Raw genomic sequence first — 26,578 nt, forward strand, 5'->3', positions numbered from 1 at the left:
AGATCCCTGCACTGTGATTGGCTGAGAGAGAGAGGACGCTGCTGCAGCAGCCAATCAGAACACAGCCCCTCGGGTTCCTCAGAGAGAGAGAGAGAGATGTGGTCGAGAGAGTTCGAATACAACAAACCGAGATTAAGACAATTAATGACTAAACCATAAACACTGAGAGACAACCGAAGAACGGATAAGAGAAAATAAGAACAGAACAGGAGTTCTGCCGCACACAGGTAAGAATTAAATTAAATTAACATCTGCTAAAAGTACATTTGCTGCACCAGACAGATCATGAATCTAGAAACTCCAGAAGTTTTCAAAATCTGGTCTTTAAACTCCTAAACAAATACTTAATTTTATCATTTAAAGAGCCCAGAAACCAAAATACTGATCTGAATGATCTGTAATGAAACACAGGAGCTGCTATTTAATCTAATATATATGCAGGAATCCCACATGAGGAAAATATACACGCTTTTAAAAATCATAAATGACTACCTATTAAATAATAATTATGACATGTCAAAATTAAGATGTATACCAAGTCATAATTATAAAGTTAAATCATAATTAAGAGATTAAAAAAAAATCTAAATTATGACATTATAAGTGGGAAACTGTATACAAAGTCGAAAGACACCTTTCTGTGTCATAATTATAAATGTATGCGATAACAAAAAGTAATTTATGAGATATAAATTAGTTTTTGTTATTGCATAAATGAATGTTTAATTTTAATTTGTTTGTCATCTCATAAATATGACTTTTGGTGTTATCTATATGATTTTTCTGTCATCTCAAAAAGGACTTTTTGTTTTTACATTACTTTTAACGTAATTATTACTTTTTTGTTATCTCATAAATATCATTGTGTTATCTCATAAATATGACTTTTATTTAATAATATTAAATTCTCATTTTGAATTATGTTGTCTCATAATTATGACTTGTGTTATTTCACGATTTTATAATCTCATAATTATATTATCTCATAATTATGATGTGTTATCTCATAAATAACTTTTTATGTCATCCCATGAATATTCATTTTTGTCATCTCATAAATATAAATGAGTTATCTAATAAATATAACTAATTTTTTGCCTTTTTCTGTGAATAATGGTCATGTGAGATGGACAACCGCTCGATCGCGCGCTGGCTGAGGAACATCGGACTCCCTCAGTACACCAGCGCTCTGGAGAAGCAGTGCTACGGCCTCGAGGTACACACACACACACACACACACTCAAGGTATACAAGGTATACACACACACATTTCACACAGTCTTGTTTCATTATTACACACACGGTTTGTCTTAATTAAGAAACTACGTGGAATATTTGTACTTTTAGCTGTGTGTGTGTGTGTGTGTGTGTGTGTGCAGGGTCTTCTATCTGTAACAGAGGATGATCTCAGACTGATGGGAGTCGAAGATCCAGAACACAGAACAACCATCCTAATGCAACTGCAGACACAACAGCCTGAGAAAGGTGAACACACACACACACACACACACACACACACACACACACACACAAACAGTTCCTCCAGTACCGTTAATAGACTGTTTGTTCAAAGTTAACTGGTCTTTACATTTTTAAATGTTACTACTAGTTGTTTTAGAACGTTAAGAGAACATTCAAAGCAACATTCCAATAATGTTCGAAGAATGATACAATGTTCTCTTAAAGGGATAGTTCACACAAAAATGTAAATTAGCCAAGATTCACTGTCCCTCAACTCACCCTGTGTATGACACTCTTCTCTCAGACAAACACAATCTGAGGTATATTAATAAACACTCTGACGCTTCCAAGCTTTATAATGACAGTGAAGGGCTGTTTCTGTTTTCAAGTCCATTCGTTTGGCCAGAAGCTATGATGATAGATGCACTTTTATGATGATAGATGCACTTTTATGACGGATAGATACACTTTTTTGATGGGTATATGCACTTTTATGATGGACGGATGCACTTTTATGATGGATAGATGCACTTTTATGATGGACGGATGCACTTTTATGATGATAGATGCACTTTTATGATGATAGATGCACTTTTATGACGGATAGATACACTTTTTTGATGGGTATATGCACTTTTATGATGGACGGATGCACTTTTATGATGGATAGATGCACTTTTATGATGGACGGATGCACTTTTATGATGATAGATGCACTTTTATGATGGACGGATGCACTTTTATGATGGACAGATGCACTTTTATGATGGGTAGATGCACTTTTATGATGGGTAGATGCACTTTTATGATGGATAGATGCACTTTTATGATGGACGGATGCACTTTTATGATGATAGATGCACTTTTATGATGGACGGATGCACTTTTATGATGGACAGATGCACTTTTATGATGGACAGATGCACTTTTATGATGGACAGATGCACTTTTATGATGGGTAGATGCACTTTTATGATGGGTAGATGCACTTTTATGATGGACGGATGCACTTTTATGATGGATAGATGCACTTTTATGATGGACGGATGCACTTTTATGATGATAGATGCACTTTTATGATGGACGGATGCACTTTTATGATGGACAGATGCACTTTTATGATGGGTAGATGCACTTTTATGATGGACGGATGCACTTTTATGATGGATAGATGCACTTTTATGATGGACGGATGCACTTTTATGATGATAGATGCACTTTTATGATGGACGGATGCACTTTTATGATGGACAGATGCACTTTTATGATGGACAGATGCACTTTTATGATGGACAGATGCACTTTTATGATGGACAGATGCACTTTTATGATGGATAGATGCACTTTTATGATGGGTAGATGCACTTTTATGATGGATAGATGCACTTTTATGATGGACAGATGCACTTTTATGATGGACAGATGCACTTTTATGATGGACAGATGCACTTTTATGATGGACAGATGCACTTTTATGATGGATAGATGCACTTTTATGATGGGTAGATGCACTTTTATGATAGATAGATGCACTTTTATGATGGACAGATGCACTTTTATGATGGACAGATGCACTTTTATGATGGACAGATGCACTTTTATGATGGGTAGATGCACTTTTATGATGGATAGATGCACTTTTAAGGACTTCAAAACAGAAACTGTCATCCACTGCCATTATAAAGCTTAGAAGAGCCTTTAACGTTCACATTTTTAAAGTGTTCAGAGCATATTAGTGTCGGTTGTAATAGTAGATATGGTGCTTCTCCTCAGAGAATATCTCCACCGGCACGATGAGCCGGAAAAACACTCTGGCATCACCGATTGACCTGGTCAGATCCACGGACTTCTTCCGGCACAGCATCGCGCCGAAACTGCGTCGCCGTGACAACCGAGTCTCCGCCTCCTGCCTCCAGCTCCACCCTGAAGACCACGCCCCCTCCAGCAAACTCAAGCTCAGGTTCTTCATCCACTCATTTATTGATCTTTTCTGAGGTGAAACCAAACAAATGGAGGTAATTTAGATTTGATGACCAACTTATTGGTCAAATTACCATATCAAATCTTATAAAGAAAAGGTCATTATACTTTTACCCTCAGTGAAAATGTTTAACAAGCATAAGCCAGAAGTGTTTTTTTGTGAGTTTTGTTGTACACATCTATTATTTAAATGCGATCTATATGGGATGATATCTGGTAGAAATGCATGCCTTTTTACTGAATTGTTTTGTTTACATTTTGCTGAAAATTCTTAATTGTAACCACTTTGACAATAAGGTTCATTAGTTAACTACCTTAGTTAACATGAACTGAGAATGAGCAGTACTTCTACAGAATGTATTAATCATTATTAATTGAATAATACATTATTACAATCAAAGGTTGTATTTGTTAATATTAGTTAATGCACCGTGAACCAACAATGATCAGCTGGATTATTATTAGATGATAAAGATTAACTAATAGGCCTAACAAATGTATTGCTCATTGTTAGATCATGTTAGTTTATATATTAACTCTAATTCTAGCTAATGAACCTTATTGTGAAGTGTTACCGAAAATAAATAAATAATGTGACTAGATACTTTAACTTAAGCTATGTCTTAAAAATAATACACTCACACACTGAGAAATATTGCAGTAAACTGTGCGACCACATGCCTTGGTTTCACTTACGACATAAATAATAGGTTTACTTCGCAACACTTCCCCGTGAGCGCGCACACCGAGTGTCTTGCGCAATAACGCGCGCGTCTGGTTAAACTCAGCGAAACGGGGCGTCGTCGGATCAAGCTTACACAGGTTTCACCCTCTCTGCCCCGGGGATCGAGCATGTCGGACGGGTTGCGGGTTTTCAGGGCCTCGGGCGCCGCCACACAGGTGAGTGCGCGCGGAATGCGAGGAATGCGCGAGAGATAGCGGCGCGCGCGGGAGGAGCGGAGCGTGTGTGAACTCGTCAGCTGTGAGAGAGGGATCTGCAGGAGGAGAAGAATAGGAAGAAGAAGACTCGGATTATGATCTCTCTCTCGATGAGAAACTCCACTATAGGAATAGTTTTTGTTTTCCAGGTAAGTGTTCCCGCACAGACTGTTAATGATTATCCTGGTCGATGTTTGCGATGGGAAGGGCAGAGCTGATACATAGACCTTTGATATTTATGTATGCATGTGTGTGTGTGTGTTGCTAAAACAGAATTTGTTGCGCTCTGGTCGATTTGAAACACTTTATTAAAGTACGTTGTCATCGACACCAGATGTTCTGCATTAGTTAGTTTGATGCGGGTTTGGAAAACTTGAGATTTCACATAGAATCTAGATGCTACTTTATAGGGTAAACTTAAATGACATAATGTATACTTCAATATACTATTATTAATGTATTTTGATTTAGTACTGAATGATTCAACTAGGGGAACCATATGCATATGCAACTGTGTTTATGGTTCTCCAAACCATACATTTCTAAAATAAATCATGGTAATACATTGTAATACCTTTATTAGTGAAATTTATTTGTTGCTGTCATTAGGGCATAGAAAGTAGCACTGCAAAAATGTTCTTTCTCAGTATTTTATGTCTTATTTTCTGACCATTAAAAATCTAAACATTCTTAAGTCAAGATATGTTTACTGGAGAAACAAAATGACTTAAGATATAAAGTGTCGTTTTGTGAAAAAATTATATCAAAATGAAGTGAGTTTATGCTGAAAACAAGAACAAATGTGCCAATGGGCTCTGAAAAAATTAATTTAAAGGGAAATCAAGATTATTTTTATAACAGTATTTTTCTTACAGTATTTGTTTTTAATGTTTTAAGCATAAACTCAGAAAGCAAGACTTAATATCAAAAGTAAATGTATCTTGATTTCACAATTTAGATATTTGTCCTGGGACATTAAATTGTTAGTTTTAGTTTAGTTTTTTGGGAGTTTGACTGCACTGACCTTGAGCCCATAACATCCGTTTCCATGGCAACTGATCCCAGGACATTCCCTGATGTCCACAGGACACAATGCAGCGGGAAGGAAACGCCATTAAAGTGTTATTTAAAAACACACCTCTCCATGTCAGTGATCTGCAGCGCTTTACCTTGCGTTTCTCAGACGTCTTTACTGTAACGGTGAAGTTATCAAACCCTAAGCAGAGTTTATCGTAGCTTCGGTCTGTTAGCAAATCAGCAGAAGGAGGGTGTGGTGGACGGACACAGAGCATTGTGAGTGCATGTCCTAATATATGTCTGTACATGTGTTTTTATGCGTGTTTTGAGCTTTGTTTTATGTGCAAAGTTCTAAAAGTTGAACTAGTAGATATACCGATACTTTCTCAAGTTGATTAAACACAGAATAATAAGACAAATTTTATATTACAAGTTCTGAAATGTTGTTTCTAATCAAATATGCTCTAATTTGCATACGTTTCCAGCACATAAATCTGATCATTGGGTAAAGCCAGGTTAAAAATTGTTGTTTGATTTTGTTGACACGGTAGAGCTAAATGTTTTTACCAAGGGGATTTTGGATTTCTCTCTTTATCACTCCATAAATCAGAAAATACTATCGTTAGAGAGAAAAAAAAAACAAATTTTCACCATGTTTTTAGGAATAAAGTGTTAAATATATATATGGCGAATGATATATGAACAAACCCCTTGGTAAAAAGCTTTAGAATATAGATTGGAATAAAACTGTAAGTTTTGGTGTGTATAAGTGATGCTGAAGTGGAGATAAAACTCATTAAAGATGTGTATTGTAATTGAAATCTACAGACGCAAATAGATGAGATGCTATAAAATAAACACTTGAATGTGTTTCTCGGACGTTTTCTTTCCATTATTCTGAACGAAGACCTGATAGGGAAGAAAAATACACCTCTAAATAGACCAGTGGATCAATAAACAATGCTTTTGCCTGTAGTCTAGAATAAAATTAATTCTAAATATACCGATTTTATTCAAGTCAAAAATATTGCGACAGAATCGACTTCCATTAAAGTGGAAAAAAAGGTTGTATAAAAGTGCATGAATGTAAAAAATTTAAATATTACAAATGAAAAACATAATTTATGACTTTTTTTAATCTGTTGTGCTCTATTTTGCAGCAGGAGGAAGAGTGTGTCGGCCTTCATCAGTCAGGTGAGCGTGTTGCACAGGTCCCGCCCCACACACACACTGGTGTTCAGTGCTTCACTGTGTTACTGTGCTGTTTCTGCAGGTGTTCTCGGGGCTGAAGGACATGGACTCCCTGAAGAAAGAGCTGGAGGAGGAGCTGAAACTCAGCACTGAAGATCTGAGGGGTCACGCCTGGTATCACGGACAGCTGCCGCGCGAGGTGTGTGTGTGTGTGTGTGTGTGTGCCAAACCCTAAACCACTCGCGCTCATGTCATCCACAAAGCTCTTTTTCTAGGATACACCGATATGGAAATTATGGTCGATACCGATAATTCTTCATATTTGAAAGCTGATAACCGATATATTGGCCGACACATTTTAATCCAAATTTTGATATAATTTTTCAGAGCCTGATTAGAAAAACAAAATCTCACCATTAAAATCCACGTCCCAAACACAGAATTATGCCCTTTTTAAAATCGGCCACATTTTCTTAACAAGCCGATACCGATAACTTTGAAAAATGAACCGACGTCAAGCGATATGGTGGCCGATATATCCTGCATCCCTATCTTATTCATATGAAATGTTCATAACGGACACGACAGAATTATAAAAGTAGATCAAGCTTTATTCCAAGTCTTCCGAAGTCTCCTGTGTGTGTGTTTTGTGTTTACGTCAAAACAACAGAAAATACATTTGAAACAGATTTCATTTTTGCATGAACTATTTCTTTAGGTTTTCAATATTTTATTCCCAAACAATGAAAAATTATTATTATATTTAGTTCATGTTAAGTTACCTTATGATGTTTTTTTCTATATATTTTATTGTTTATTTATGTATTTTTATTCACTTATTTGGTTTAATATGATTTGTATTTATTTATTAATATTTCTGTTTATTTACTAATTTATTTAATTATTTAATTTAATATATATTTATTTTATTATTTGTTTATCTTCATATTTTATTTTTTAAATTATTCACTTATTTGGTTTAATAATTTTTTTTATTTACTTATTTTTTTGTTTATTTACCAATTTATTAACTTATTTATTAAAATGTATTTATTTATTTGTTAGTCCTAATTATTTATCTATTTATTTAATCATTTAATTATGTATTTACTACAGATTTTTAAAAAACATTCTCTATTCGCAATACAATAAAAATCTACATAAGTAAACCAAGTTTGTTTATATTGTGCAATGCTGTTGAACTGTAAACTACTGGCATGCAATCCAGCAAAGCTCACTATTTGTTGATATCTGTGCATTTATTTGTTTAATAAGTGTGTGTGTGTGTGTGTGTGTGTGTAGGCTGCGGAGAAGCTGTTCTCTAGAGACGGAGAGTTTCTGGTGCGCGACTCGAGCTCCAGTCCCGGTGAATACGTCCTGAGCTGCATGTGGAAAAATCAACCCATGCACTTCAAAATCATACGTGTCGTTCTGCGACCCAAACAGGTACAGTATCCGTCTCAGCATCCGCCGTGTGAACGAGCGTTCAGAGACTGACGTGTGTGTGTGTGTGTGTGTGTGTGTGTAGGGGTACACCAGAGAGCTGTTTCAGTTTGAGAACGATCAGTTCGATAACATACCAGCGTTAATTCGGTTTCACGTCGGCGGGCGGCATCCCATCTCGCATTCCGCAGGCACCATCATCTTTCAGCCAATCACACGCACTCTGCCTCTACGCATCATCAGCGAGCGGCAGGCGGCGAAGTCATCAAGCTCCGCCCATCTGTCACGAGGTCAGAGCAAGAGGCGGAGTCTGAGTTCCTCTCAGAGAGACATGCTGCAGGTCAACAGCAACAACCTGCTCAGGTACACACACACACACACACACACACACATTGTCCGTTTATATTTTGATTGTATTTATACAAATTAATTTGGTGTGATTATTAGGCATTTCTTTGTTTAAAAAGATACAAACATTGAAATGCAACTCAAAGATGTTTTATTTTTCTATGATAATGATGTTGGATTTATATAAAAAAATAGTTTAAAATTGTTTATCCACACATGTGAATATTCATGAAAAACTACTTTTACTCATTTTAAACCAGAAATAGGTGACTAACTTTATACTTTAACAGCATCAAAATAAAGCAAAAGAAGTACTGCAAAGCCTTAAAGAGATAGTTCACCCAAAAATGAAAATAAGCCTGATTTACTCACCCTCGAGTCATCCTAGATGACCATCAAAGTGCATCTGTCCATCATAAAAGTGCATCTGTCCATCATAAAAGTGCATCCATCCATCATAAAAGTGCATCTGTTCATCATAAAAGTGCATCCATCCATCATAAAAGTGCATCTGTTCATCATAAAAGTGCATCCATCCATCATAAAAGTGCATCCATCCATCATAAAAGTGCATCTATCCATCATAAAAGTGCATCTGTCCATCATAAAAGTGCATCTGTCCATCATCAAAGTGCATCTGTCCATCATAAAAGTGCATCTGTCCATCATAAAAGTGCATCTGTCCATCATAAAAGTGCATCTGTCCATCATAAAAGTGCATCTATCCATCATAAAAGTTAATCTGTCCATCATCAAAGTGCATCTGTCCATCATAAAAGTGCATCTGTCCATCATAAAAGTGCATCTGTCCATCATAAAAGTGCATCTGTCCATCATAAAAGTGCATCTATCATCATAAAAGTGCATCTATCCATCATAAAAATGCATCTATCATCATAAAAGTGCATCTATCCATCATAAAAGTGCATCTGTCCATCATAAAAGTGCATCTATCCATCATAAAAGTGCATCTGTCCATCATAAAAGTGCATCCGTCCATCATAAAAGTGCATCTGTCCATCATAAAAGTGCACAGATTTGCAGGATGTTGTAGTAAAACAGGAACGGTGTCAGAATCAGAAACAATACCTGTCTAGCACGCTGTGTGTATAGTTGTCATATTAACGGTGTATTGTGTGTGTGTGTTAGGAGCGGCAGTCAGCCTGCTAATATGGAGACAGTGGGGAGACCCTTTCTACAGTCTGCACAATCTGACAGCAACCTGCGCACAGGTACACACACACACACACACACACACACAATGAACATTCTTAACAACTGATCTGGGATCTGATTACTACACAGATTGAATTGTCCATGTTTCTCAGGTGTTCCTCAGTGCAGCGCGTCACATGACTCTAGCCCCGCCCCCGTGTCCCCGGTGTTCCGCACAGGAAGTGAGCCTGTCCTCTGCCCAGCCACTTCCTGTCAGTCTCCTCTGGGTGCGTCTCCTCTGGTGGGCTCTGACGGACAGCTCCACTGCCGAGCGCCGCCCAAACCCCTGCGCATCTCCATCATGTTCCCCCCGACCCAGAGCGACCCCGAACCCGACACCGGCGACATCTACGGAGAACTGGTGCCGCAGGTCAGAGGTCATGAGCGCGAGACTATATCATATATCAGTGAGGATAGAAAACATATCAGACGAGAGGAAAAATTAGGTTTATCTCGCAAAAGTTTAGCATTATCCTTAGAAAATTTGCGTTCGCTCCTCATACTATTGCAGTTTCTTAGGGAAACATAAAAGTTTTGTGTAAGAATGCAAAGTTTTTAGGGTGCAACAATGTTTTTTTCCCATCACCGTGTCACTTAGCATTTTTATTTATATTACATTTGCGTATATTAAGGAGTGGAAATGGCTAATCAGACAATAAGTGCTCCTCCGCCGCCATCTACTGGTTAAAGTCTTTTAAAGTGTTTTTAAGATAACATTAGACTCCATGTATGATGGTAATGAACTGACCTTTGACCCCGCAGGTCCCGGTCACCATGCTGCCGAAAGGTCACGCGGCGCGGCTCCGCGCTCAGGAGAAGTGGACGAGTCGCGCGCGCCTGACCGAGACTAGCTTCGGGTTCCTGGAGGCACAGAAGCTGGAGGAGCAGCCACTCACACACACACACACACTCACACACGGAGACGAGGACGAGCGCGACTGGTGTTTCCAGCGGCCGCAGACGGAGACGAGCTCCTGCTTTCGTCTGGAGGAGTTTCGTTCGCTTCTGCTGCCCGAGAACAACCGCCCGCTGGACCAGAGCGTCCTAATGAGGGTCAAAGAGCTGCTCACACACACCGACGCCAGAACCACTGCGCTGCACATGCTCAGCGTCAACTGCCAGGTACACACACACACACACACACACTGGGTTATTATCACCCAACCGAATAACGCATAATTTATGAATAATATAGAAGTGACCTGAGCTGTGTTTCCCAAAAGCATCGTAAGTTGATCGTACAGACCATTGGTGGCAATTGTTCTACAATCAACTTACGATGCTTTTGGGAAACGCAGCCCTGGTCGGTGGGACACGCTCATATTTGCAAGGGTTTACAGAGCTTTTATTGATTATATTTCCACTATGGCTCAGGTGGCGCGTGTCACTGGTGTGACGCCGGAGCAGAAGAGCATCATGGGAGTTGACAGCGGACTGGAGCTCGTCACGCTGCCACACGGAGGCCAGCTCAGACGGGACCTTCTGGAGAGGTGTGTGTGTGTGTGTGTAACGCATTACAATATTGCGTTACTCCCTTAATAAGTAACTAATTGTGTTACTTAGTTTCTTTGTTAGAGTAGTAATGCGTAATGTTTTTGCGTTCCTTGTTTTCACCTGGGCTGGGCTTGTTTTTTATAGCAAAACAAGTTTGGGCAAAAGACCCTTTCACAGCTAAAGTAAATATAACAATAATAATCCTCATGCTGAAGGAAATGCAGATTGACTCCTGAACAGTAGAGGCTCAAACACACCTTTCTGCTGTTATTGTGGAGAACAGATGCAGGAGAAAGCTCAACACGGACACACGGTATTCTTTTACCGTGACTTTTTTTACGCTGTTCGGCCGTTCATCCACACGGAAACGTAGGACACTGTCTTGTCTCATCATGAGGACAGGAGAGCTGTCAGTCAATAAATGTGAACAAGTAACTCAGATATTTTGTTGCAGAATTTGAAAGTAAAGTGTTACTTTACTAGTTACTTGAAAAGTAATCTGATTACATAAGCCAGCTGTAATGCGTTCCCGGGCGCTAGTGCCGCGTGCTGACGCCCCCGCTGCGCTCCCACAGGCACCACTGTCTGGCTCTGGGTGTGGCGGTGGATCTGCTGGGCTGTACTGGGACACTGGTCCAGCGGGCGATGGTGCTGAGCAGGATCATCACGCTGGCAAAGGAGCTGCGCAACACCACGCGGGACCTGTACGCCTTCTCCGCCGTCATGAAGGCGCTCGAGCTGCCGCAGGTACACGTCATACTACACTTCATACTGTACACGTCATGCTATAGTGACCGCAATTCTAACCTCAAAATTAGGATTAGACATACAATAATATCATATATCAAAGTATCAAAGTAAAAATCAGCATGTTAAAAGCAAAAATGCTATGAAATCCACATCATATTTAGTGAGAAAGGGACATGCTAAAGCAGAACAGGCACTATTTTAGGAATCAGCCCCCAAAATGAGTGAGAATTAAGTGCTGTATTCAGCAGACATGATGTTGCGCGCTGTAATTGTGTTGTTAGTAATGTAAATGTTGTCCTTCAGGTGGTCAGGTTGGAGAATACGTGGCGAGCGCTGAGGCGTAATCACACCGAGAGCGCCGTGACCTTCGAAAAAAACCTGAAGCCCTTCATGAAGTCCCTGAATGAGGGCGAGGGTGAGTGTGTTTGTCTGAGTGTGAGTGAGTTTACAGCAAGTGTGTGTGAGTGAGTTTACAGTGAGTGTGTGTGAGTCTGAGTGAGTTTAAAGCGAGTTTCTGTGAGTCTGAGTAAGTTTACAGTGAGTCTGAGTGAGTTTACAGCGAGTGTGTGTGAGTAAGTTTACAGCAAGTGTGTGTGAGTCTGAGTACGTTTATAGAGAGTTAGTGAGTTTACAGCAAGTATGTGTCTGAGTGAGTTTACAGTGAGTCTAAAGTTTACAGCGAGTGTGTGGGAGTCTGAGTGAGTTTACAGCAAGTCTGAGTGAGTTTACAGCGAGTGTGTATGTGTCTGTGTGAGTTTACAGTGAGTGTGTGTCTGAGTGAGTTTACAGTGAGTGTGTATCTGCGTGAGTTTACAGCAAGTGTGTGTCTGAGTGAGTTTACAGAAAGTCTGAGTGAGTTTACAGTGAATCAGAGTGAGTTTACAGTTTGTCTGAGTGAGTTTACAGCAAGTCTGAGTGAGTTTACAGTGAGTCTAAGTGAGTTTACAGAGTCTAAGTGAGTTTACAGTGAGTCTAAGTGAGTTTACAGTGAGTCAGAGTGAGTTTACATCAAGTCTGAGTGAGTTTACAGTGAGTCTGAGTGAGTTTACAGCAAGTCTGAGTGAGTATGTGTGAGTCTGAGTGAGTTTACAGTGAGTCAGAGTGAGTTTACAGCAAGTCTGAGTGAGTTTACAGTGAGTCTGAGTGAGTTAACAGTGAGTCTGAGTGAGTTTACAGCAAGTCTGAGTGAGTTTACAGCAAGTCTGAGTGAGTTTACAGTGAGTCTAAGTGAGTTTACAGTGAGTATGTGTGAGTCTGAGTGAGTTTACAGTGAGTCTGAGTGAGTCTAAGTGAGTTTACAGTGAGTATGTGTGAGTTTTAAGCGAGTCTGAGAGAGTTTACAGTGAGCATGTGTGAGTCTGAGTGAGTTTACAGTGAGTCTGAGTGAGTTTTAAGCGAGTCTGAGAGAGTTTACAGCGAGTGTATGCGAGACTGAGTGAGTTGGAGTGTGTTTACAGCGTGTGTGTGTGTGTGTACAGACTGCATGGGCTCGGAGCCGGTGTCTCTACCACACATGGTGCCGCTGCTGAGGCTGATGGAGGGCGAGGACAGTGTTGAATCCACAGACAGAGGCTGTCAGCTGCTCTACAACCTGCTACAGTCAGCTCGCAACGCCACACTACACGCTAGTGACTGCACACGCTACGCACATGGCCTGCTGTCAGGTACACACACACACAGACTACACGCTACACTCACGGCCTGCTGTCAGGTACACACACACACAACATGCTAGTGACTGCACACGCCACGCAAACTCTTTTCAAGGAGCTCTTCGTAAATTTGTCTGTTTTCAAGGGTTTTCTAGGCCTTAAATTTCAAAATGTCAAATTCAAGCACTTGTACAAACCCTGTATATAGCCAAAATAACATTATTAGAAGTCGTAGCAACATTGAAAAAAAATTGTCAGAACAGGATAAACACACATGCACATGTGATAGACTGTGAGGATCTGATTGGACGGCTGACCTGTCTCTCTTCCCCCAGCCGGATGGGAGCCGATCCCGGAGCTCCTGGAGGTGTTTCAGACGGAGTTCTCCCTGCGCCTCTTCTGGGGTCAGACGGGTGCGCAGGCCGGGCACAAGGAGCGCTGCGCCAAGTTCGACCGCATCCTCACGGTCCTGTCCAACAAACTGGAGCCGGACAGAGGATCTGAGGTCTGAGCAGCTCGAGGGATCGAGAACCGACACCGTGTCCAGTTCACACACGAATCATCATTTACTGGCCCTTAAAGGTGCAGTGTGTACGTTTAGCGGCATCTAGTGGGACTGCATCCAACAGAAGTTACACTGGCCGACAGGAAGTTATGTCGTCTGAGACAGCATAGAGCTGCCTGTTAAACAATGAGTTCCTTTACAAAGAAAGGTTTACTTAATTATTCAGTAAAACAATGTTATTGTGAATATTATTGTTGCTTGTTAGTCAATGTGTCAGTGTTTTATCCGCTGACTTTAGCAGCTTCTTTTTATGAAGAACAACACACACACAACGCGTGTGTCCACTCAGGGCCACCGTAGAAACATAGATGTAAGAGGACCCGCGGTGTGTGTAGACTAAGCGGCAACATTCTAATCTGAAAGATGAAGCCTACCAGGAAGTGCAAAAAACTGCAATACATCTCAGATCCACTAGAGGCCGGTCCCAAAAGGGAGCAAATATCCATAGACGTCATGTTCAAATATCCGTTTTCACAGCATAAATTCATGTTTTTACAGTTTGGTCCCATGGACTTTTGTTGTATTTTTGGATAGGTTCCGAGTGCCTAACAACTGTGAGGGGGGTGAATTTTTTTTAACTCGTTAGTTTAGATCATATTTAGATATAAAATGTATGACAAATAAGGGCGGTTAACTTTGATTGACAGCTGATAAAGGGCTGCGCCAAGTGAATTTGACGTCTCGGCCATGATCTGACACAACACATCATACCACCGCCCATACCCCCCATAAACAGCCTCAAACCCGTTCTTCAGAGAGTCTATGGGTGAGGTCACAGACGCTTTGTCCATATTTTTTAGTCTATGGTGTAGACAGAAAAGCTCATTCTAATAAACACAATGGTTCATCATGTAAGGTCTTTATACACCACTGAACACATAGTTATGTTTATGATATTGCATTTCTGTCAACATATCCCCCTAAACATTACACACTGCACCTTTAAGTTGTTCCAAACCTGTATGAATTTGTTTTTTCTGCTGAACACAAACGATTCTTTGAAGAATATGGATAACCAAACAGTTGATATTATGGGGGAAAATACTATTGAAGTCAATATTTGGTTTCCGACATTCTTCAAAATGTTTGGGTGGAGTGTCTCTAATATCCCTGTCATTAATTAAATATTCAGATTACAATAAATGTTAAAAAAGACAAGACTGAAGCACAAAAGTACTTTCAGACATCCGAACATGTGACTTTTCCCAAATAGGGGAATATTTTTTAAAGTTTTTTTTTTTACATTGAAAATATTGCAGATTTCAGCTTTGTTTACACATTATATTGTGATGCATTTGAGATATTGATGATGATGTTTCAAAACTGTGATTTTGTTCACGCTTGAGTGAAATATGCCAAATATGCCCAATTTCAGAGGCAGTTTATTTTGAAAGAGTATATTTTAGTTTCTTAATGAATTAAAATGGAAATGTATACATCGAACAAGTCTACTTTAGTTTCCGATCAACATAAAACAGGATTCACAACCCTTTACTTTAAATAGAATTGGGTAAGAACAGTATTCAAAAATGGGACAGAATAAAAGTTAATATTTTGATGTATTCACATGTTCTTCATGAATTCATACTACACCCAAAGGTCGACAAAATGATAATATTGATGTTATGTGTCGCCAGCAGGGGGAGACACACAAGACACACACACCTGCACATATCTACCAAAACAGAACTCAACTCGACGACTTAACGTAATTCTGATCCGATGTCTGTACACACTCACAGAACCAAACACATCATGATAGATCCATGTTTTAAAACAGTTGCGTTTGACTTTAAAATCTAATTTTTGAATACTAAATGGGCCCATTCACATAAACAACGATTGATATAAAAAAAAAAATAGTAATCGCTCTAAATGCCATTCCTAAAATAGACGATATAACTAATGATAATTTAAAATCATTCTCATTGTTAAAGAATGGCAGAGTCCACAACTATAACTATAACGACACAGAGGAACGATATAACGTTGGAATCACCTCAGAACCATTATCCCAGCTGATGTACGTTAAAAACACTGACAGCCAATCAGAATCCATCCTGATTGAAAGACCGCGAGCATTTAAAGAGACAGGCGACGCCAACTACCTTTTCACAGTAGACTAATTTACATAAAATGGATTACAAAGTTACTGAAACTATCATTATTGTTATTGTAAACCGGATCAATTCAAAAAATTAAATAAAATAGTGAAATAATAATTATAATGATAAAGATCTGAGGAATGCACTTTCAATCCATCAGCCAATCAGAATCCTCCAACTGCAGTGCTTAGTTAAAGTATGTTGGTGTGCTCATAGACATAATATATACATGGGTGTGCTAACAGTTATCATCATGTTTGGTGTGAACAGACTTTAATTCAGCAGTATAACATACAGAAGCAGAGTCGAACGTCTGAACACACACGACTGGATTCATGTAAAACACACACACTTCAACAAACACAATAAGCATAATCTTTAAAAACACAAATGCACAGAATTCACCAGCAGAAGCATATAACATACTGAGAGTAAAGCTAGCATAACACAGGAGTGTATGGAGTGAGTGTCACATGACTGATCAGATGATCTGTATGTATGAGGCCGGCACGTATCCCACATCTCCATTGGCTCTCTGAACTCTGACCCAGCCGTCACCGTGATCCTCATCCATCAGACTCAGCTGCTCGCCCGCCCGCATGCACACGGCTCCCTCGCTGCTGCCTGCACACACACACACACACACACACACACAGGAATTTGCACACACAGGAATGAAATAGTGTAATTATTTTGGCTTTTAAAATCCTATTTATTAGATGTAGTTGAAATTATTGCTTTAAATGTCAAGACAAAGTTAAAATTATAACATAAAAAAGTTATAAATGAGATGTAAAGTATCACTTAAAACCACAATTATGACAAAGGTTGAAACACACCAAGTCATATTTATGATAAATATAGAAATTGGCATATTAAGTCATAATTATAAAGATGCAGTCAAAATTATGACATTATTATTAGATGTAAACTAAAATGAATGAACTTAAAACTGCAATTATGACAAATTGGAAATGGCCACACTAAGAGATATTTCTGAGGTGAACGGTGGAACTGATGACGTGTGTGTGTGTGTGTGATGATGAAGAAGCTCACCGTCAAAGTCATAGAGCGCTGTACACTGGCCCATGGGGAAGTCCACCTCAAACTCGTCCTCAAAACCACATTCATAGATGTTCTCTGACGGAGACGTGCTGGACTCACTCAGCACAGCCAGATACTCCGCACTACACACACACACACACACACACACACCTTAGTCAAAACTGCAAACCCAACAACTTCTGGAGTTTCTCATGTGCTGAAAGACTCACTCACTCACTCGCTCACTCACTCTCTCGCTCACTCTCTCGCTCACTCACTCACTCTCTCACTCACTCACTCACTCACTCACTCACTCACTCACTCTCGCTCTCTCACTCACTCACTCACTCACTCACTGTCACTCTCTCGCTCACTCACTCTCACACTCACCAGGCTGTCCCGCCACCGGCTTCAGTCAGCTGACCCTGAGGAACACACACGTGTTTAACACAGCTGCAGAATCAATGATCACACTTAATCAAATATGAGACCAATTCAGCAGCAAAAACACAATAGAGTCACAATTCAGCTCAGATTCTGTCCTGGTCTGATAGTGTCCGTGTGTGTGTGTGTGTGTGTGTGTACCTGGTATTTGCTGATCTCTCCTCTGAGTCTGACGATGTTGACAGCAGTTTCTATGATCTGAGGCTGAAGGCTGGATGGATCGCCGAGCTGCGAGTTCTGCTCATAAACACCCTTCATCTTCATCAGAGCCTCGCTGACGGACACACACAGACACACACACACACACACACACACACACACACAGTTAAAAGGATCAGTTAAAGAGTCCAAGCTCAAAAACGCTTTAATTTTCTCACAACAATCATTGCATCATCAGCTCTTTCCTCGAAACAGCGTCTCCCTGACATGAACAACACGACCCAAACTCTGTCGCAGATACACTACAGAGGGCGGGGCTAAGAGACGGAGGGCGGGGCTAAGAGACGCTGCTCAGCCAATCAACACCAGACCGTTATTTCGCCACCGGGTCATCATGTCGGATGTAAACATGTCGTTCTTGTGCCACCAGGTTGTCGTGTCGTTCTTGCGCTGTCCGGTCATCATGTCGCATGTAAGCTTGTCGTTCTTCCGCCGCCGGGTCATCGTGTCACATGAGTGTCATTCTTGCGCCCCGCGGGTTATCGCGTCGCATGTAAACGTGTCGTTCTTGCGCCGCCGGGTTATCGCGTCACATGTAAGTGTGTAGCAGTAAACGAACCTCTGCTCGGTCTCTTTCTGCAGCTCTTTCTGTACGTCCTCCATCTTCTCCTGCAAACGCCTGCGTCTCTGGTCTGGAGGAAGACGAGAGAAGTCCTCCGGCGAAGACGGCTACACACACACACCACGATTCAGCACATAAAACATTCTTATAATGTATTTTTAATATAGGTTAGTCTTACATAAACCCCTCCCACACACAGCATAAAGCTGTCAGTCTAATCAGTCCAGCCAAACTGTCAATCATATGGACTTTTTCCAGATTTTTTTCATACATTTGTTATAATGTTAATATTTCTAGAACTAATGATTATATTTTCAATATTTCGATGCATTATTATGTGTGGCTCAAGTTATAATTCACCTTTCCTCACTCCTTTACTCCTCAAATTGTTTTTCCAGCTTAAAGTGCCATAAAACGTAACCTTTACTCCACATGAAATATGAACTCATTTCAACCGTGCGGTTACTGAAGAAAAGCCCTTGTTTTGTGCATTAGAAATGAAGCATGAGATCATTGTTAATAATGCTGAAATCAAATCAAACCACAGAGAACAAAACAAGATGATCCTTCACTGCACCTCAATCACTTTAAATGTCTTTGAGTATAAAAGTAAAGGTCATGCAGGGAATAAAGCTCACCGTACCATGTTTTTATCAGATGGAGACGTCACCTGGAAATCCAAACACACACAAACATAAGTATTCATAATATATATAAACTTAAAATAAACTTATTCAGACAGCTTCAACATTTCCCACATTATCAGTTTATTCGCTATAGTTTAGAAAATGGTGATAAATATGAGCAGAACTCAGTTCTCAGATCAGTGGATATTTGACTGGTTTTGCCCGTCCTTCTGTTGGACTCTCACACATGAATTATGTTGAATATCTGTTCAATTTAACTACACAATTAGATAAAACCAGTTTAGCTCAACCAGTGACCAAGTAATGCTTCATGTTGTTCAGTGTGTGTGTAAAAAGAGCATTAGCGATTACAGAAAACACACTTCAGTAAAACATCATCAGCTCAAAGTGGAGGAGTAATAATTGCTTCCAGATGTTATAAATCTTACTGTAGTCACTGAAGAATATTTAGGTATAATGTCAGTTTATTTTGCTCTCCTCAATTATAAATGAACTACAGTGTCCTGCAAACTCTAGTGAAAAATATCAAATTATATCTGAATAATCTTTGGTTTGACTGTATATGAATATAAAGCTGGAGAGATGCAGAGTTAGACTGGTGAAAATCAGACATATCATCTGGGTTGTGTGTGCGTGTGCGTGTGTGTGTGAGGGGGGGGGGGGGCTGTACCTGTTTTTTCTTGAACAGTTGTTTGATGCGCACCTTCGGCAGGTGTGGTGTGTTGTCAGTCCCGACAGGTTTGATTGCCTGACTGTAATCCTCAAACTCCACGTCAGCAGGGGGCGCTGCGCCAGATCTGTGCTGCTCGATGAGCACCAGAGTCTCCTACACACACACACACACACACAGTCGTGGAGTTTCAGGATATACACTGCTCTGTGTAATTCAGTCACTAATTTGAAGGAAAGTGTTTGTTTTTCATGAGACTTTGTGATTTCCTACTTTTGATTGACTGGCTAATTAGACAACAAGTGCTCCAACAAGACAAGTGCTCACCTCCAGGTTAACTACAACAAGTGCTCATCTACTGGTTAAAGTATTAATTTTTATTTTTTTATATAAATGTGTTAGCCATTTCTCCTACATCTTTTAACTTTTAGTTTCCCAGATCATCACATTAGACAATATTTAGAGCTTCGATGAGCTAGAAAAAGTGTAAAGCACTCTAACAGTACTTGAATTTCACTCAGAAAGTTGAACGAACCCTGAGATGAATAATGTAGAAAATATTCAACTATTTCTGCCACAATACCATAGTTAGGGACTGACCTAGGGACTGACTTAGGGACTGACCTAGGGAGTGACTTAGGGAGTGTGTCAGTGACTTGGGGAATGAGTTAAGGAGTGACTTAGGGAGTGACCTAGGGACTGACCTACGGACTGACTTAGGGACTGACTTAAGGAGTGTGTTAGGGAGTGACTTAGGGAATGAGTCAGTGACTTGGGGAATGAGTCAGTGACTTGGGGAATGAGTTAAGGAGTGACTTAGGGAGTGACCTAGGGACTGACCTACGGACTGACTTAGGGACTGACTTAAGGAGTGTGTTAGGGAGTGACTTAGGGAATGAGTCAGTGACTTGGGGAATGAGTCAGTGACTTGGGGAATGAGTTAGGGAGTGACTTAGGGAGGGACTTAGGGAGTGACCTAGGGACTGACCTACAGACTGACTTAGGGAGTGTGTTAGGGAGTGACTTAGGGAATGAGTCAGTGACTTGGGGAATGAGTTAGGGAGTGACTTAGGGAGTGACTTAGGAAGTGACCTAGGGACTGACCTAGAGACTGACTTAGGGACTGACTTAGGGACTTGGGGAATTAGTTTGGGAGTGAGTCAGTGATTTAGGGAATGAGTTTGGGAGTGATTTAGGGAGTGACTTAGGGAGTGACCTAGGGACTGACTTAGGGACTGACTTAGGGACTTGGGGAATGAGTTAGGGAGTGAGTCAGTGACTTAGGGAATGAGTCAGTGACTTAGGGAGTGTGTTAGGGAGTGACTTAGGGAATGAGTTAGGGACTGACTTAGGGACTGAGTCAGTGACTTGGGGAATGAGTTAGGGAGTGAGTCAGTGACTTAGGGAGTGACTTAGGGAGTGACCTAGGGAGTGACCTAGGGACTGACCTAGGGACTGACCTAGGGACTGACTTAGGGACTGACCTAGGGACTGACTTAGGGACTGACTTAGGGACTGACTTAGGGACTTGGGGAATGAGTTAGTGACTTAGGGAATGAGTTAGGGAGTGACTTAGGGAGTGACCTAGGGACTGACCTAGGGACTGACCTAGGGACTGACCTAGGGACTGACCTAGGGACTGACCTAGGGACTGACTTAGGGACTGACTTAGGGACTGACTTAGGGACTTGGGGAATGAGTTAGGGAGTGAGTCAGTGACTTAGGGAAAGAGTCAGTGACTTAGGGAGTGTGTTAGGGAGTGACTTAGGGAATGAGTTAGGGAATGACTTAGGGAGTGACTTAGGGAGTGAGTCAGGGAGGTGTGTGCGAGTGAGCGAGTGAGTGAGCGTTTGTACCCACTTGTTTCTCATCGATGTTCCTCCCGGTGCTGCTGATCGTGTCCAGACACTTGTTGATGTTGGGCAGGACTTTCTTCTCGGCCTCGGAGAGCTGCACGTAGCCGTCGGCCAGCAGCCGGATGCGCCGCTCCTCCAGTTCCTGCAGCTTCTGTCGACGACACACACACGAAGGGTTTAATATTCGGTGCGCGGCGATGCTCTCGATCAAACCACACAGCAACGCACCTTAAACGCGGAGGGAATCTCTGAGTGGTAGAGGTTGCTCTGCTCCTTGTTGTATCTCTGGAGTTGTGAAGCGTATTCGTTCTTACTCTCGTCCGCGATGTGGACGCGACTGTGTGATTGCTGTTTGGCCTAAAACACACACACGATGCATCATCAAACCCAGAGCACAGGTCGTATGCAGTGTGTGCGGTGTTTGCATGTACCCTGTCCACTTCTGCTTTAGTCGAGTTGGTGTCCTGCTGCACTCTCTCTGTTTGCTGAATAGCCTTCTCTGCCTCTCTCCATTCCTTCTCAAAACGCCTCTTACTCTGGTTAGAAGAAATCAATCAATCAGTTAATCAATCAATCAGTCAGTCAGTCAATCATGATGTAATCTGGCGCAGGGATGCATGTGTTCATGTTTTTCTGAACGGAGGCTGCTTTACAGTTTTAATCATTAAAGATAATAGATTTATATAAATACATTTTTTTTAAATGAAATTACCACTCAAATAAAATACATTTTCATGACCAAAATAAAGTAGAATTTAAAAAGTGCATAGATTAGTTTTAGTATGAAATACTGTCAATGTTTCAAATCTTTTTTGTGTCCTTTGGTTTTTTTAATAGTTTATTAAAGTTTTATTGTCCGTCAAAAATTATTTTTGTTAAAGAAAATTAAAGACAATTAGCTAAAATTGAAACAAAACTATTGTTATAACTCAAAAACAAACTAAACTAGACTAAAATAAACAATATAGCTGCAAGCAGCGACGATGGGCCCAAGCCCTGGTGGCTTTAGGGAAACTGTGCATTTAACGCGGGAACATAATCTGCGCATCTCACACACACTTGCTCCCTCACACACACACACACTCACTCCCTCACATACACACGCTCCTTCACACACTCGCTAGCTCACTCACACACTTGCTCACTCACTCACACACCCGCTAGCTCACTCACTCACTCGCTCACTCACTCACTCACTCACTCACACCCGCTAGCTAACTTGCTCACTCACTCACACACTTGCTCACTCACTCGCTCACTCACTCACACGCTTGCTCCTTCACTCACTCACTCACTCACACACCCGCTAGCTCACTCACACACTTGCTCACTCACTCACTCACTCACTCACTCACTCACACACTCGCTAGCTCACACATTTACTCACCATCTCCAGCTGTTTGAAGGTGGTCTCCAGGTTCTGCTGAGCCTTCTTAACTTCACAGAAATGCTACAACAGGAGACGAGTTTCACAGTGAGGAGGATCATGACAGGGATATTGTGCAGAGTGTGTGTGTGATGCGTGTGTGTGAGGTCTGGCTCACGTTCTTGCGCTCGAGTCGCAGCTCCTGCAGGTTTCTGCTGAGCTCCGCACAGATGGACACCGTCATGCTCTCGGACAGCTGCTCTCTGTGAGTCGCGTACTCGCTCAGCTCGTTCAGCAACGCCTGAAACGCCTGCTGACTGCTCAACCTGCACACACACCGCCAACAACACGCCTTTACCGCAGGGCTGGCAGATAAACGTGAATTTCGAATATTCGTCGTGCAAAAACCATGAATTAGAATTTTTGATGTGTGTTGAGAGCCGCGAGACATCATGATGATAACTTGCACGTTTTTTTTTTCTAAACTTATCCAGTATCTGAGTGTATACTGTACTTTTCCTGTAACATTCAGTTTTGCCTTTAGAATTCTAATATATTTCGAATTTCGCTAATATTTCTGTGTTTACTTCACGCTTACATCATCAAAGAGACTAACATTGCATTCAAGATACGCATTAACACATCATGCATTCTCTGGGAATCAAACCGGCGATCTCGGCGTTGCTAGCACTGTTCGACTCTCAGGAATGCTGATCGTCAGTGTTTAATCGAGACGCTTCACTCACTTTGTGTCCTGATCTTCTTTGATGCCTCGTCTGGAATATTTCTTACAGAGACTCCTTCAGGGAAACACACATAAAGCAGGTTACACCAGCAAGAACACAAGATAACTGTACATTGTTAACACACATGGAATAATTAGCATAATAATAACTTATTTCCAAACGCTGTCGCCACCCTTATATGGAAAAACTAAACGCTCTCTGTTGATTTGACCAATGAAATGATGCAGAAACGAGTTTCAAAGGTGATGATGTTGCACAACTTGAGTGAACTAATTAATATTCATGAGCCAATGCTCTCTATATAAGGGCGGTCCGTGGAAAATTTAAAAGAAAACGGCGTAAAAAAAATTGATTAAACTAAATAAATATGTTGATACATTGACTAAAATAAATTACAAATGTTTAGATAAATAAATAATGCATCTGATATCACAGTGATAAAGTGAGGAAAAAGCTAAATAAATGAACTTAATAGACACAAAATATATATATATATAAAAAACAAATTCATAATATATATTTTTATAAATATTAATTTCTTTCCTTTTTTAAATATAAATTGGGTCTTTATTCATGAAAATAACGTTATCTCCCCTCGCAGGATGATGATATTGGGGTTTCTGATCTAGGGTAAAACACGAGCTCTTGCCTGAGCTGTTTGGCGTAATTCTGCTCAACCTCGGCTCTCTCTTTGACAAACTTCAAGTATCGGTCCAGCAGATCCAGTCCGCTCTGAGTGTGTCGCTCGATCACGTCATGCTGGTCCTGCAAACACACACGATACACACCACAGAGCCATGGATTCACAGTGCATTGTTATTCGCCTCTGGTGTGTAAGATATCTAGTCTCAGAATAGGTGTGGTATGTGTGTGTTGCTCTTTCTCCCACAAACTAGCTAGACTGGTCAATCTGCTTCACGCTAGTTGTGACAGTACGACCTGAGGAGTCACGAGACACATTTAACACACTTATTTAACTAACATTGAACACCATATGAAAACACAATATCTGATTAATTTATCAATATTGTATCTTCTTTTAAAATACTAATGGGTGTAGTGTACTTATATTTAAATCCAAAATAGTTAAATACACACGTACACACAGTATCTTTATACTATGAGTTCTTATCTAGGATTTCATCACTCATATGCTGTTCTTTTGTTCCTGAACTCATTTCAAAGCAATCAGATGAGAAACTGTGTGTGTGATCTCTTCTGCTGTCCTGAGACATCTAAACCAGTTTAACCAGTACTAAACCACACACCAGCGCTAAAGCGAATCACAGTCCAGCGGTCACGTGAGTGACTCAATACATAATACAAATGAACATTAACATAAATTAAACAACATTTGTATTTCCTTTACGGACGTTTAACATATTTTATTTAAGTTTCCCAGTTGCAGTCTAATGCGTTCTGTGGGGTTTTTTACCCTACAGATTATCAACAAAAAAAAATCGGCGACATTTTTTTTTATTTCAAATAAAAGATTTGATACGTTCACATGTGCAGCATTTTTTGTCTAACGTTACCGTTTTTAAACCCAAAAACGAGCTCTATGTTATATCGTTATTATAGTCACGTTTATATTATGTTTGTCAGTGATTCTAGACAAGTAACGTTAAACTACATTTTTTTCAATAGTGAAAAAGTTAATCATTACTTTCTGCCCTTCAAAATGTCTGCATCTGAATCAATGAACGACTCAACCATGTGTTTCTATCTGCAGTAAGTGATTAAATAAACTTACCCACAGATCTGATCCCCAATCCATGATCTCAGATCAGACGCGAAACTCCGACAGGAAGTTGTTTCAACTCAAAATACTTTCAGAAATACGAGTATTGCTGATCACGAGACCTATATTCCCATGAAACACGGTTCTCGTCTTTCTTTAACAGGTAAAGCGATCCTCGCAGTAGTTTCTCTCACGGATCTGTGGCGAGTGAGTTTCACTTCAGTACACCTGAGTGAGTGAGTTTACAGGTGTTCGTTCACAGGTGTATTGTGCTTGTGGTTTTCAGTCGCTGGACATCTTATAAATAAACACCGTTTATAACTCCGTTGAGAAATAAGAAACAAAACACAGGTAAAATCACAGGTAAAATGGAAGAACTTTATGATCCGAGGAGAAAAAGTGAAGATATTGAAGTTTGTGCCACACTGACATCCGCTGGATAAAAATATCCTTACAAACGGTGGTCGCTGATTAGAGAAGGGTGAACGGTGAACCAATCACAGTCAGTTGGTGACGGAACGGACCAATCACAGTCAGTTGGTGACGGAACGGACCAATCACGGTCTTTCTTAATAACAATTATTTACAATACTTCTGAGCACGAGGTAAAAACGATATAAATACTGCTCGTTTTCTCGCACAAACCGCTCGTTTTTTCGTGTCTTAGGCCATTAGTGTGTACTTACATTTACGAGTCATTAAATCATGTTTAATTTGGACTTCTCTTTGCTGCTCTTTGATCTGCATTAACTGGCAGACAACAACGGTTTGACTGAAAAATGTCAAAATTGAAAATACTGTGTGGAAAAGACACCTACATCTTGGATGCCCTTGAGGTAAGTTAAAACATACCAAAAATTAATTTCAAAGTGAATTATCCCTTTGAACGATTCCAGATGATGAATAGTCTTATCAAGTGAAACGATCGCTCATTGCTCATTTAAAATAAAAGTTTGAGTTTTATAAGCTCAAATGCTCGCCTTGCACTGTTTATAAAAATGAACGAATTGAACTTGGTCTCAGTTTAAACAACATAGTGTCAAGTTTTGATCTCATTAAGAAAAGGATTGTTAGAAAAAAAAATCATATTAACCAAGTTAATATAAATGAATAACAAATCTGT

The 26,578-nt window shown here is 40.3% G+C and overlaps 2 protein-coding genes across 4 annotated transcripts; one reads left to right on the forward strand and one right to left on the reverse strand.

The window, feature by feature from the left end:
* The first annotated feature begins 120 nt into the window (after positions 1-120).
* sh2d3a (SH2 domain containing 3A) lies at positions 121-15,617 on the forward strand. 3 transcript variants are annotated; one of them, XM_039656110.2, is made up of 16 exons: positions 121-227; positions 1,127-1,216; positions 1,380-1,485; positions 3,235-3,421; positions 6,558-6,591; positions 6,671-6,787; positions 7,891-8,034; positions 8,117-8,394; positions 9,529-9,611; positions 9,708-9,964; positions 10,357-10,716; positions 10,969-11,084; positions 11,664-11,835; positions 12,142-12,253; positions 13,317-13,502; positions 13,826-15,617. In XM_039656110.2, the coding sequence occupies exons 2-16, from the start codon at positions 1,127-1,129 to the stop codon at positions 13,999-14,001; spliced, it is 2,418 nt and encodes an 805-aa protein (XP_039512044.2). In that variant the 5' UTR covers positions 121-227; the 3' UTR covers positions 14,002-15,617. The 3 variants fall into 3 exon arrangements, with proteins under 3 accessions (XP_039512044.2, XP_039512046.2, XP_039512047.2); XM_039656112.2 differs by lacking the exons at positions 121-227; positions 1,127-1,216; positions 1,380-1,485; positions 3,235-3,421 and adding an exon at positions 4,234-4,529; XM_039656113.2 differs by lacking the exons at positions 121-227; positions 1,127-1,216; positions 1,380-1,485; positions 3,235-3,421 and adding an exon at positions 4,630-4,693.
* A 799-nt stretch (positions 15,618-16,416) lies between these two features.
* trip10b (thyroid hormone receptor interactor 10b) lies at positions 16,417-25,913 on the reverse strand. Its single transcript, XM_039656105.2, has 15 exons — positions 25,468-25,913; positions 24,364-24,479; positions 23,715-23,768; positions 23,147-23,294; positions 22,990-23,052; positions 22,034-22,138; positions 21,831-21,959; positions 21,607-21,753; positions 19,747-19,902; positions 19,073-19,099; positions 18,427-18,536; positions 17,790-17,922; positions 17,595-17,629; positions 17,217-17,347; positions 16,417-16,784 (listed from the first exon to the last, which is right to left on the reverse strand). The coding sequence occupies exons 1-15, from the start codon at positions 25,489-25,491 to the stop codon at positions 16,642-16,644; spliced, it is 1,521 nt and encodes a 506-aa protein (XP_039512039.2). The 5' UTR covers positions 25,492-25,913; the 3' UTR covers positions 16,417-16,641.
* Between the last annotated feature and the right edge of the window lie 665 nt (positions 25,914-26,578).

Source organism: Pimephales promelas, chromosome 6 (assembly GCF_988280905.1).
Source record: "Pimephales promelas chromosome 6, fPimPro1.hap1.1, whole genome shotgun sequence".
Classification (NCBI taxonomy): domain Eukaryota; kingdom Metazoa; phylum Chordata; class Actinopteri; order Cypriniformes; family Leuciscidae; genus Pimephales; species Pimephales promelas.